Source organism: Pararge aegeria, chromosome 21 (assembly GCF_905163445.1).
Source record: "Pararge aegeria chromosome 21, ilParAegt1.1, whole genome shotgun sequence".
NCBI classification, from domain to species: domain Eukaryota; kingdom Metazoa; phylum Arthropoda; class Insecta; order Lepidoptera; family Nymphalidae; genus Pararge; species Pararge aegeria.
In genome coordinates this window covers 13,921,170-13,934,426 of record NC_053200.1, presented here as the reverse complement: position 1 = coordinate 13,934,426, position 13,257 = coordinate 13,921,170, and the positions used below count along the sequence as shown (strand labels likewise).

At 36.8% G+C, this 13,257-nt stretch overlaps 1 protein-coding gene across 1 annotated transcript in view; it reads right to left on the bottom strand.

Moving 5' to 3' along the window:
* LOC120633369 (phospholipid phosphatase 2-like) overlaps positions 1 to 9,345 on the bottom strand; it is a 42,421-nt gene extending 33,076 nt beyond the window's left edge. The window contains exon 1 of the mRNA XM_039903570.1: positions 8,955 to 9,345. Coding sequence (XP_039759504.1) covers positions 8,955 to 9,056 — 102 coding nt within the window. The 5' untranslated portion in view covers positions 9,057 to 9,345. The remainder of the gene's footprint in view (positions 1 to 8,954) is intronic.
* Positions 9,346 to 13,257: the final 3,912 nt, after the last annotated feature.

Below are 13,257 nucleotides of genomic sequence, written 5' to 3'. Positions count from 1 at the left end.
CCGCAGCGAGGCACAGTTCCTAAGACGCTGGCAGCATTACCCCTTTGGATGGCGAAACTAAATCGTTGGCCAAGGTAACTGCCCGCTCTAGGATCACCGGTAGACTCGATAACCCTTTTCGATAATTCTTTGAAAAGAGCTTATGCCTCCGGACCCCACGGTCCCAGAGTCTCTACTTCAAAAGGCACAAAAATGAAGCTGCTATCCAGGTTTTCATATTTACGCCTCTTAGACTGCTCGGCACTGGTAGCAGCCGCACACACCGTGTTTGAATGTAATTTTATAATACCTAGTGTTTTAATAATAATAAAAAAGCCTTTATTTCCAACTGTAAAACAATAACAATTTTTAGTTATTTCATAATTTTATTCATTGTAATATTAGTCAAAATTTTACAATCATTTGCTATCTTAAATTTAATCATAATTATTTTTGTTATTTTACTTTGTCATTTATAAAATCGTTGTATGTTAATGTTATGTATTCTACGTCAATTGGAATGCCCATTTTTGAGCATAGGCCTCCTCCATCCTTTTCCATCTGCTTCAGTGTTTTAATGTAAAAGTGTAAATATGGTATTGTATGTACGCATAAAAAAACTCCAAATTTTAATTAATAGGTAATATTAAATGAGTAAGTACGTACAATGTACGTAAATGTACGTAGTATGTATAAATAACTTAATGTTTCAATAAATATTTCTTTTACATCTTGTATTTTCCCGCTATTGAAGTGAAAAATTGTATGTATCACGCGATAGCAAAGTTTTTTGTTTCTTGTGCCTTGGAATGCCTCACTAGACTCGGGATTCTAATTAACCTAATTCTTCTAGCTCGAATCCTTCACTAGGTTTTAAACTAGGCAATCAAAACAAAAACAAACATTGCCATCTTGTTGAACAAGTAACTACTTGTTTATAAAATTTTATCCTCCTGTTCCAACCCTACCAAAATAGGTATAAATTTTTCTCGCTTCTTAGAATCTTTGACTCTGTTCCGTTTCTCCTCTGTGCCTTTAGTACAGCAGTACACTTATCGGCTATTGGCTATATCAGTAAGGGCTGGTATACCAAATAGATCAGTTAACCTTGACGCAAACGCGTTAACCGCAACCTCTGTGATACTACTGGTGTTTATTAATAACTCCCGCCTCCAATAAACCTGCCACAATAGGTTGATAAGAAAATATTATGTTTCCTTTCTTGACACGTTCTACACGTTCGTGAATTGATTCGTGACGTACATAACGGATTTCTATCGCAAAAGTAAATTAGTCAAAAAACTGAATTTAAAAAATTCTAAAATTCTTTATTCTCCCTTGAACTCTTCATCATCATCATCATCAAGTCAACCAGTGGGTGTCCACTGCTGGACATAGGTTTTTGTAGGGAGTTCCAAATACCACGGTCTTGTACCGTTGGTTTGATGTCATCTGTCCACCTCTTCGGTGGTCTACCAACGCTGCGTTTGATTTGAGACATAAGGCTGACAGAACTGTGATTTCTATCGCGTAACTTACTTATCGAAGCGGTGATAGCCCAGTCAGTGGCGTGCATAGAGGGCAGGCACAGGGTATGCAGAATGCAGATGATATAAAATGAAGAAAATCTCCAGTACGAGTTATAAATACTTAAGGGCAGGCTTTTTATAACTCATATAATGCCTTGTACTTGTAAACTTGTACTGGAGATTTTCTTCATTTTATATCACCTGCATACACGCCACTGAGCCCAGCGGGTATGACTTAGACTTCATTTTTGGGTGGCCGAGTTCGAATCCCAGCACGCACCTCTTACGGTTGATTGGCGCAGTGGGCAGTGACCCTGTTTTCTGAGTCAAAGGCCGTGGGTTCGATTCCCACAACTGGAAAATGTTTCAAAGTCAAAATCAAAGTCAAAAATATCTTTATTCAAGTAGGCCCCACAGGTTGCACTTTTGATGCGTACATAAGAACCACACGGTAGTGAGATGATGGCGATAACCACATTCGTAAACTTAAAACTAAAGCTACGAGGGTTCCTAACGCGTCCTGGTCTAAGAAGAAGCCCACAACAAACTTAGCCGGGTGTTTTTTTTTTTTGTTATCACCATCTCACAATATCATTTTAAATTATTAGAAGAGCAACCTGGTTAGAGCAATAATTTACACCCAAGCTTTTTTATCGTTTACGTAGTCCTTTATACTATAATAGGACTTTTCTATAAGCTTACGTTTAATACGAACATTGTTTGTGTGATGAATATGAATGTTTTTCAGTGTCTGGGTGTTTATCTGTATATTATAAGTATTTATGTCTATTATTTATCATTTCTCTTAGTACCTACTCATAATGCAAGTGACGCTTACTTTGGGGCTAAATGGCAATGTGAGTTTAAAAAATAACTTTTCTTAGTTATGTGCGTTTAAAGCAATTAAAATATTTTATTTCTTATATTTTATATTTTTTTATAAGAAATTAAATATTTTATTATTATAATTATTTATTTTATTATTATATATATTTTATTTATTAATTATTTATTATAATTGGAATCTCAGAATCGGCTACAACGATTTTCATGAAATTTAGTATACAGGGGGTCGGGGGCGATAAATCGATCTAGCTGGGATACATTTATATTGGAATCCCGGGCAGGTGTATAGTTTGTATGTTAAATATCTATGTAAATTTATTAAACTTAACAAATTAAAACTGTGATTTTTATATTTTGGATTTAAATATTTAATTTTTTTTCATCTTCAAATGTTTGTTAAATTCATGCGTACTTAGTTCATTTCACTAACAACTACTATTGCAGGACGAAGTTATTAAATAGACATTTTTTTTTGTTTACTGAACAGTCTAGTTCGTGCCTTTTCGTAGCTACTTGACACTGGCAAAGTACATTGTGCTGTTTTGGCACTACGAAAAGCCATAAATCAAAAGAAGAAGAAGAAAGTCACTCGAGAAACACTCTAAAGTTGAGTGGTTTATGTTGCTTTAATATGAGTCGTGTACACGGTTTCTGTAGGTTTTTAATTCTGTGATTGGAGGATGTTATTAAAATGAAGTCATTATTATTACAGACAGCGACTCCGGCCTTCTGTAAAGAGGGATACGACGATGAGGAAGACTATAATTTGATGTCATGAAACTAATCACAGCGCCCATAATAGCTAATGTACAGTGATGTGCGCATTCGTCTGCCTGGTGGGAGGCTTTGGCCGTGGCTAGTTACCAGTTTTTTTTTATATTAATACTTAGCGGTCAAAGGGCGGCGTTGATCACTTAACCTGATGTTAAGTGATCACGGGAAGCACGGGAACATGGAATTGGAAAAGTTTACTCCAAAATTCAAAATTCAAAATTAAAAATTAAAAATTCATTTATTTCAAGTAGGCCTAAAATAAGCACTTCTGTGTGTAGTGACTCTACCACCGATTCGAAAGGCAGATTCTACCGAGAAGAAGCCGGCAAGAAACTCAGCAGTTGCTCTTTTCCAACATTAACAATTTACATTTTACATTTCAAAATTCATTTTTCTATCTTGTGAGAGATGAAAGCGGAGCCGGATGCTTCCAAGCAACCTTGTCATTAAGAAATTCATCAATTGTATAATAACCTCGCTGTAATAAATGTGTTTTAACACATTCTTTAAACTTATGCATTGGTAGGTCCAAAATTACCTTAGGAATCATATCATAAAAGCGTATACTCAGTCCCACAAATGAGTTCTGCACCGTTTATTATTACACATGTATTAAAGATTTTAAACTAAGATTTTTGTGGTTAATCAACATTTCTTAAATATACTCGTAGTTCAACGGGTACATGCCACGATAACACCAGATAAATATACCAGAAAGCGGGTAGTCAGATTCTGCCCGTGACATCCAACTTGACATCTCGTGCCTACGCATTCCCGTCGTGACTCATGCAATGGTGATCCATGCAACTGGGTCGAAATAGCGACAAATCCAGAATATTATCGTGGTATGTACCCGTTGAAATATATTTAAGGAATACACATTTACTATTTGGATTTTATTTCCACTTGTTCGCCGGTGCTCTGAGAGCTGATAAGCTGAGCTGTGAGGGAAGATAAATTTGTATCCTTTCCCCGGAGATAATTGTCTCCTGCTTATACTAGCCGTGTTGAGGATCCACCGATGCGTTGCCGGCTTTTAAGGAACTTGTTTATCCGTCCCTTGAATAACCCAAGATTGTTGTTTGGACGGAACACATCAGATGGGAGTTTGTTGCACAATTTGCAAGTGCACGGTGGAATTGGCATCCAAATGGCGAGCATGGATATTTATTTTACCGCAGACGAGCGTGTGCGTAAGCGTATCTTCCCGAAGGAACTTTGCTTTTTTCCTGGATAAAAAGTAGTTAAAGTAGCCTATGTCACTATCCGGCCCATAAACTATGTATATGCAAATATTCACATCAATCCATGTTCTGTTGCTGCGCTATTGATGTACAAACAAACACACTTTCGCATTTATAATGTTAGTATGGATTTTCGACCTTACTCTCTTCGATGCCACTTTTCAGAGGACGGCGCTTCGCCTAAGTGGGAGGCGCCCGCAATTCCGCTTACCGAGATTCCGTCTTTACTCGCGGACGTCTCGACCATGTTTTAAAGGGATGTGCAAAGAACAGAAAAAAACGCGAAAGAAATTACGGGCAACCGCTAGTGAGCTATAAAAACGACATTTCAAAATTTCTTTATTCATGTAGGCCTATCACAGGCACTTATGAAGAGTTTATACATATATATTTACATAATTGTAAAGGGATGGTGATAACTTCGTTCGCCAACATAAATTTAAAGCTACGAGGTTTCCATATGCGCCCTGATCTAGAAGAGCCAATAAAAAATTTAGCCGGGTAATTCTTTTTTCCATTATTTTTGAGTAAAAGGAAAAAATACTCAAAATGACAAGCAGAAAAAAACCAACTGAAATCGTGACTCCAGTACACTGGAGTCACGATTTCAGTTGGTTTTTTTCTACGTAGTAGTTACAACTAAGGAGTTATAACTCCTGACGTGATTAAAATACGTAAATATATGTAAAATATTAAACGCAGACGGATAGACCGTCATGCGGTTAATTTAAATACAGTAGTGGTTTTGAAATTGCTGTTTTCATCGTGATTCACTCAACTATCTATAAATCTGGTTTTTGGGTTTTCCATTTTTGAGGGAAAACGTTAACATTTTGTTTCTGTACTTGCAACTATGCTTTTTGTATTATGAAACACTGAATTATAATCACAAAAATGTATTTACTTTAAAATAGAAAAGCAAAAAGAAATCAAAAAAAAAGTTTTACAACTAAAAACCAAGGAATAAATACATTCAAAAGTCAAAGTAATATTATTAAAAGATTACTAGAAGATTTTTTAGAGACCATTGTAATAAAAGATTACTTGGTTTAATTTGCGCTGTTTACTATAACATAGAAATAGATGCTTGAACTGTTGCATACTAGGTAAACAGTAAACTTAATCTTTAGGTATAGTTTGCTGCATTTTTGCTGGGTTCTACCCGGTACCCTTTTTTATATAGAACTTATCAGTGTAAACCTGTTATTAGCTTTAGTGAACCAATTTATGAACTAAGTATTTAGTAACAACTGCTGTTTTCCAATTAAAGAAAAAATAAAATAAATACCAGATGAGACAAATTTCTGATATACAGTTTATGGTTTGCGGTCGTTTGGGATCTTCCGTCCCATCGTACTATGAGTGTGCGGGAATGGAGAGTGCAATTGTGACTGTTTGGGCACATGCTTGTGAGCTATAACATTTCCCGCGTAGTTGGAAATTCTCTCTGGGTGCCTAGTGCGAGATTTTCTACCTACGTTTACTTATTCGATCACGTGAAAGTTAACCACGATTTGTATGGTCGAAATAGCGTCATCTAGTTCCAATTGAGAGAAACAGTAATGTCACTACATTAAATCAATAAATAAATATACTTGAACAATACACACAACGACATCTAGCCCCAAAGTAGCGTAGTTTGTGATATGGGTACTAAGATGACTTATGAACATTTATGAATAATATACATAAATACTTATAATATACAGACAAACACCCAGACTCTGAAAAACATTTACGTACATCCCATTTTCCAGTTGTGGAAATCTTGGATCAATCTTGGATCGAAAAGCAGGGTCGCTGCCCACTGCGCCAATCGGCTGTCAAAGATAATGAAGATGATGGAGCTGTTCCAATTCGAGATAAATCGTAATTAACTTTCACTTAATCGTGTAAGTAAACGTAGGCTGAAAATTTCTCTGAGAAAGGTCAGGGAAAACTGTATGGTTACAATCAACCGAGGTCTAATTTGTCTTGAGTTTTAAAAAAAGTTCCCCGTAGTAGGGGGCCCCGGGTTCTATTCCCAGCGAGGCAATTTGTGAATTTATAATTTCTGAATTTTCTCTGGTCTGGCCTGGTGGGAGGCTTTGGCCGTGGCTAGTTACCACCTTACCAACAAAGACGTGCCGCTAAGCGATTTAGCGTTCCGGTGTGATGTCGCGTGGAGCCCTATTAGGGTTATGACTACCATAGGGAGTATGGCGGTACCAGATTAGCTTGCTACCATCTTAGACTGCATCGAGTGAGATTGCAGTCAAGGGCCAACTTGTAGTGATATATTAAAAAAAAGTAGTATTTAATAGTAGTAGATAGGCACCCTAGGAATGTGAATGATTATTGTGTTTAATCAGCCCGCATGTTATATTTAAACAAGTAATGACGCATAACGTTTATTTTAAAAAGAATCGTGTTCTTGTGTTGTGAAAGTCAAACAGGTTAGGAACCGTTGTAAAGGCAACGCCAGACCAACGCGTACATGTCGCGTCTGTAGCAACACAGCATTGCAACAATGCTGCTTGGCGCAGAAATATGCATTTTATTTCTCCGGACGAGCTGTCACAAGAAGTTATACTACTACTAACTTTACTTTCCTTACTTTATTTCTTTACTTTAGAAGACCGATTTAGAGAACAACGCATGTTGGCAGTGACCACCCTTTCTGAGCCCAAGGACCGATTCCAAAAAACTGGAAAATGTTTGTGTAACGAAAATGGATGTTTTCAGTGTTTGGGTGTTTAGCTGTATATTAAAAGTATTTATGCATATTATTCGTTAACATTCATCAGGTATCTTAGTACCCTTAACATAAGCTACGCTTGCTTTTTTTTATTTATTTGTTTACTACACTCGTACTCGTAAGGGGTAATTTAAGAAGACGAAATCTACAAATAAAAAAAGTCTTGTATGAGCGTTGACTGGGTTCATTGACTGCTCATGCTCAGTCCACGGCGGAAAGTGGGTGGCGCGCGGTCTTTCCGATTATTTTTTCACCCTGCATACACGTTCAAGAATGAAGTCTTATATTAGTTTTAGTCAAAGATACGAAACCAGTTCAAAGCCTTGCCCTTCTGTTTTTTTTATGGTAATAAGGGACGAACCAAGCAAATGGCCACAATGATGCTGAGTAGAAAACCATCGTCTACAAAAAAGTAACACTTCGAAGGGCCACCCTGTGTCCATCACCCTGAGGAGTAGGGTTTAAGCCTCATATGCTTGTAATAACACAGCCAAAAACGCCTTCAGTTATTTCTGCCGCTAAGCAGCAATGCAGAAATAATCATAGTTGTAGAATGTTATTAAGCTCATGCTAACGTCTGCCTTGCGGGCTGTTAGGCAAGGCTTTTCTTTGGAACAGCGGAACGGATAACAGCTTATCCATAAGAGTAGGTTGCCCCAGTCATCATCATCATCAATTCCACCGATTGACATCATTGCTGGACATAGTACTTTTGTAAGGGGTTCCAAATTCCAGCTCCCGGGCCGGTTGTTTCCAGCCACTTCCAGCTCCTGATGTTTCTGTCCACCTCGTTGGGGGCGACCTTTACCGGTTCGGGGTCGCCATTCCAGCACCTTAAGACCCCCAACGCTCATCGGTGCTTCGAGCTCCCGCCTATTGCCACTTCAGCTTCGCGACTCGCTGGGCTATGTCGATAACTCTAATTCTTCTAGGGATCATTCATTTATTTTTGACTAGATCGCGTAGATACACTCCCACCATAGCAGTCTCCATCGCCCTAACTTTAAAAGTAGATTCTTATCACTCACTGTTGAAAACAATGATTGTTCGGTCAAAATAAGTCAACCTACGTTGTATGCATTCTAAATGGTTTTCCTTAAAGACAAGAACTCGCCTTGTCTCCCAAGCATGCCTTACAAAAAGGTTTCATACATTAATCAATCTATTCAAGTATATTTATATTTATATCGGTTTTTTTGTAGTTATTATGTAAATATAGGATGCATGTTCATGAAAGTTTATTTTATTATTTTATTACTTATTTGTTACATAGTTTATGCACCATCCACTTTCCATCTTTTTATCGGATACGCACGCTCAGGTTTCCTTTAAAAGAACGCTTTTAGTGATAAGGCCGGCTTTGCACTATGTACTTCTACGGTTTCCCATGTGTTTTCCCATTGTGTTGTGTTGCAATAAAGTTTTTCTATTTTATTCTATTCTATTCTATTAACTAATCCATACTAACAATATAAATTTGAAAGTGTGTCTGAATGTTTGTGTGCTATATTCAGCTCAACGGTAACACCGATCTTGACGAAATTTCGCACACATGTAGCTTGTATCCTGCAGAAGGACCTAGGTTAATATTTGTCCCGGAAGAGATGCCGGGAAGAGTTCCACGCGGTATTAACACATAAATGTTATCTATGCATGACCACCACTACCTTATATTGCTACCATTTCTTTTTGAAATTTTACATAGATATATTTTGCATCCTGGAGACGACTACACAGCCATAGAATACATTTATCCCGGTAAAATAAAGAATTCTCGGGATTTTTGATAATCCATAACGCACGGACGAAGTCGCTTTATAATAAAATTAATTAATTCATACATACCGGTTCATTTAACGACGACTGCGAACTCATATTAACCGTAAAAACTTCTGTACTGACCGTCGGAGCTATTTTACTTTTACTAACACAGTCCAAAGCACCCATTGCACTTAAAACACAAACACAAACAATCAATTTTCACTCAAATAACACAATTTTAGTTTAAGAAGTAAATATTTTCCGATTTTAGGTGAGAAAATTTGCGATTTTTTTGTCGAACAATGAAGATTTTTAAGTGATTAACATAAGAATTACGCGAATACAAATATTACTGTGAGATATTTTAGTCAAAAACCGGTCTATTGTGGTAACATTTAAGATCTAAGTGCTACTACTTGTGATATTGTAGATCGACTGACTTGACAGTTTAGACATGCGTGCGCGCAGGCCGCTGAGTGCGACGCAACAACTGGATGTGGCATATTCAGAGCTCATATATTGAGTATCGCGGTGCAACTGGTTTTACCGAGCCAAACTTTTCGTGCTCTCATACAGTACGCGCAGATTTTTTTTTTGAACTGCCACTACAATTATCTTCACTAAACCCGTTACCGGCCCAAAAAAAGTGACGGGTTTCCTCTCAGAATGAGAGAGGTGAAGGCCGCAGTCCACCACGCTGGCTGGCAAGTGCGGATTGGTATTTCATTGCTTAAATTAAAAACGCACATAACTTCCAAAACTTAGAGTTGCGAGACGGGGCTCAAACTCGGTCACCCCGAAAATGAGGAGGAAGTCCTAACCACTAAATTATCAATCGCTTTTTTTATTTATTAATAATTTACGGACCGACCAGGAGCCCATGGCAATTGAGGAGTTAGTCAGTTACACCGGCAAGCATGCCCTTTTGACCGCAGGCCGCAGTACAGTAATAATGCTTGGCGGCAGTATACTCATTCCGGTAGAACTTCTCCGAACGAGTTGTGTCACAAAAATCAATACTTCTCATAATAATGTAACAGAACAAGACAACTAAATATTCCTGCTTCCAGTGCCGAGCAGGTCAAGAGGCGTAAATATGAAAACCTGGATAGCAGCTTCATTTTTGTGCCTTTTGGAGTAGAGACTTTTGGACCGTGGGGTCCGGAGGCACGAGCCCTTTTCAAAGAATTATGGAAAAGGGTTATCGAGTCTACCGGTGATCCTAGAGCGGGCAGTTACCTTGGTCAACGAATTAGTTTGGCCATCCAAAGGGGCAATGCTGCCAGCATCTTAGGAACTGTGCCTCGCTGCGGTGGTTTCGAGGATTTTATTTAGTTTTATATAGTTTATACCAGACAACTTGTAATATTATATATTTACTATTATTTATGTATTTATGATTTGTTAAAATATATATTAGTTTATTATTGTTATTATTATTATTATATTTCTTTTTATTATGTTTTATTTCTGTAATCTAGTTCAAGTATTAATTAGTATGTAGTTATTCGTATTTTTTTTTTAGTATGCACAACCTACAGTCTTTTATCCTCTTGCTTTCCTCATCCTAGGTTTACCTGGCTACTAAGCGATATGGCCACCTTTTGTATACTGCTTCTATCTGTGTCTTCTGTTTTTTTTAACATGTAGTGTACAAATAAAGAGTAAAAATAAATAAATAAATAGGACCACGTTCCTAATGCGTACTAACTCACTACTTATAATACTTCGTCTCACTACACAAGAGATCGGGCTCACTCAATTTAAGTTAGACACATTACGCCAGCGTGATATCTGCGGATTTCAATCTTTGTACACAGACGTTCGCCTTTCGTTATTATGAGTCACGCACGTGAGCCTGGTGACGGTAACGTAACAACTCTGTGTGTCGGTATGTGACGCTGTAGGTCACACAACCTTTTGTGAGGAGAGTATTTTATATTATCATCTTACAGTAGCAAGAGATGAATGCGGATTTGCTGCTAATATTTATAGAATTTGTTTTTTTTTTTCGTGGTGATAGCCCAGTGGGTAGGACTTCGACTTCACTTTCGAGGCGGTGAGTTCGAATCCCGCCATTCACCTGTAACTTTTCTAAGTTATGTGCGTTTTAGCAGTTAAAATGTACCTTGCTTCAAGGTTGAAGGAAAACATCGTGAGGAAACCTGCATGCTTGAGAGTTCTCCGTAATGTTCACAAATGTGCGTGGAGTCCACCGATCCGCACTAAGCCAGCGTGGTGGACTACGGCCTTAACCCCTTCTCATTGTTGGAGGAGCCCCGTACCCTGTAGTGGGCCGGTAATGGGTTGATACGATGATTTAATTTTTAATATGATGATTTAATTATATAAACGTCCCATTGCTGGCCTCAGGCCTTATCACTCATCAAGACGGTTTAAGAGTATAGACCCACAACGCTGCTGGGTTGGTGGGCTTTAACGAAGATGCATTAAATGAAAAATCCTCTTTCTCTCCGAATGATAGGTATAAAAAAAGTAGGCAGTGATTTTGTGCATGTATGAAACGCACTGCCTGTAATAAAGATTTCTCTGAGCTTCTCTCGAGTATTTGTATGGTGTAATTATATAGTACAGTTTGGAATATGGCGTTTTGTATTTATATTCGAATAAACTCGAAAATATTAAGTATTGAATGAAAATCCGAACAAATTTTAAACACGCCCATTCCCACAACTGGAAAATGTTTGTGTTATTAACATGAATGTTTTTCGGTGTCTGGGTGTTTATCTGCATATTATAAGTATTTATGTATATTACATTCATAAAAATATTCATCTGTTATTTTTGTACACATATCACAAGATATGCTTACTTTGGTGCTAGATGGCGATGAGTTTATTTTCGTAGTATTTTTATTTATTAAATTAAAAAAAAATCTATGTTCACTTTAATCTTGGAAACGGATATAGGATAATTTGTATCCCGGAAAAGTAACCAGGCACCATTGTCACGGGATTGAATTAAAATTCATTAATTTGTTTTTCTTGCAAACAAAATATTTATATCGTTAAAATAAACTAAGTGATCTAAACGCCACAATTACTTACCAAACACTGATAATTTCTTATCACGGTCTTATCATCATCTCATTTATAAGTAGGTAATCACAAACAAAGTAATTTATGCAAATAATAACTCTTTTTTCTACTCAATATTGTTGCCCGTGTACTTTTAAGAAAGGTTAAAAAATTGAAAATTGTGTATATACAATACACAATTTTTTTTTTAATCAATTACAAATTCGCCCTTGACTGGGATGTCACCGAAGCCAAGTGATTATCCAGTCTGAGATGGTAGCTAGCGGGCTTACCTGTAGCGAGCATACCTGCAGCGAGCTTTCCTGTAGCAAGCTTACCTGCTCGGCTAATTTGGTGATAGGACCAAATGTTATCATTGGCCTTATTTGAATCACACTTCCTAGCATATTTATTTTAGAGATAGCCATGTTTCTTCAAATCTCGAACTCGGCACCATTCATTTACAAAACGACTGATGAAAAATGTTTACCATTCATTCACGCTTTAGGGAAATTCTTTATTGTGATTCATATGAAATAGTTACTATAATGTTGCGATACTGTTTACTCTTAGCACCATGACTCATGGCTGAGGTCACTGTGATAAAGAATCTCTCTCCAGGTCGGTACTAAGAATCTAAGTAAATTTATCAGTTGTTAAAACTGATAAAAACTAGTATTATTTATCTCAATAGATACAGAATCTCTTCCGAACTCTAGACGTACAACCTAAGATAAGATAATTCATTTGTAAAAGAATGGCCTCTTTATATTAGGTCCTTACATACGAAATTGGCGTTTTGTGAAGAGGAACCATAAGACTTTTTTTTATTTTAATATAATCTATTTTTTAATCAAAGTATGACCATTGCTTTCTATACACTTTTGAGTCTCATAGTTAGTTCATTGATCTCTTTACTAAAAAATGAAAAAAAAAAAAAAAGCGTATTTATTTTTCTACACACGCTAATTTAAAACATTTTAAGTGTTTACTTATAACAAACCTATTGAAGATAAAAAACCGACACTTACCTAATAAAGGGTCAGGAGGGTCACTTGATTTTACTTTTGCATGTGGGGTTAGGGGTGTATCTGATTTTTTTCGGTAAAACTACGGCGATGGTTTGCTCAAAAACGCTAATGCGTTTCACAGATAAGTCTCAGAGACAGTAAATAATGCAGCTCTAAAGCCTCTCAAGTTTTATTTCGATTTCCATTTACGTTGTATATATATATATATATATATATACAACATATATATATATATATATATATATACAACATATATATATATATATATATATATATGCATATATATTTGACGACCGATTGGCGCAGTGGGCAGCGACC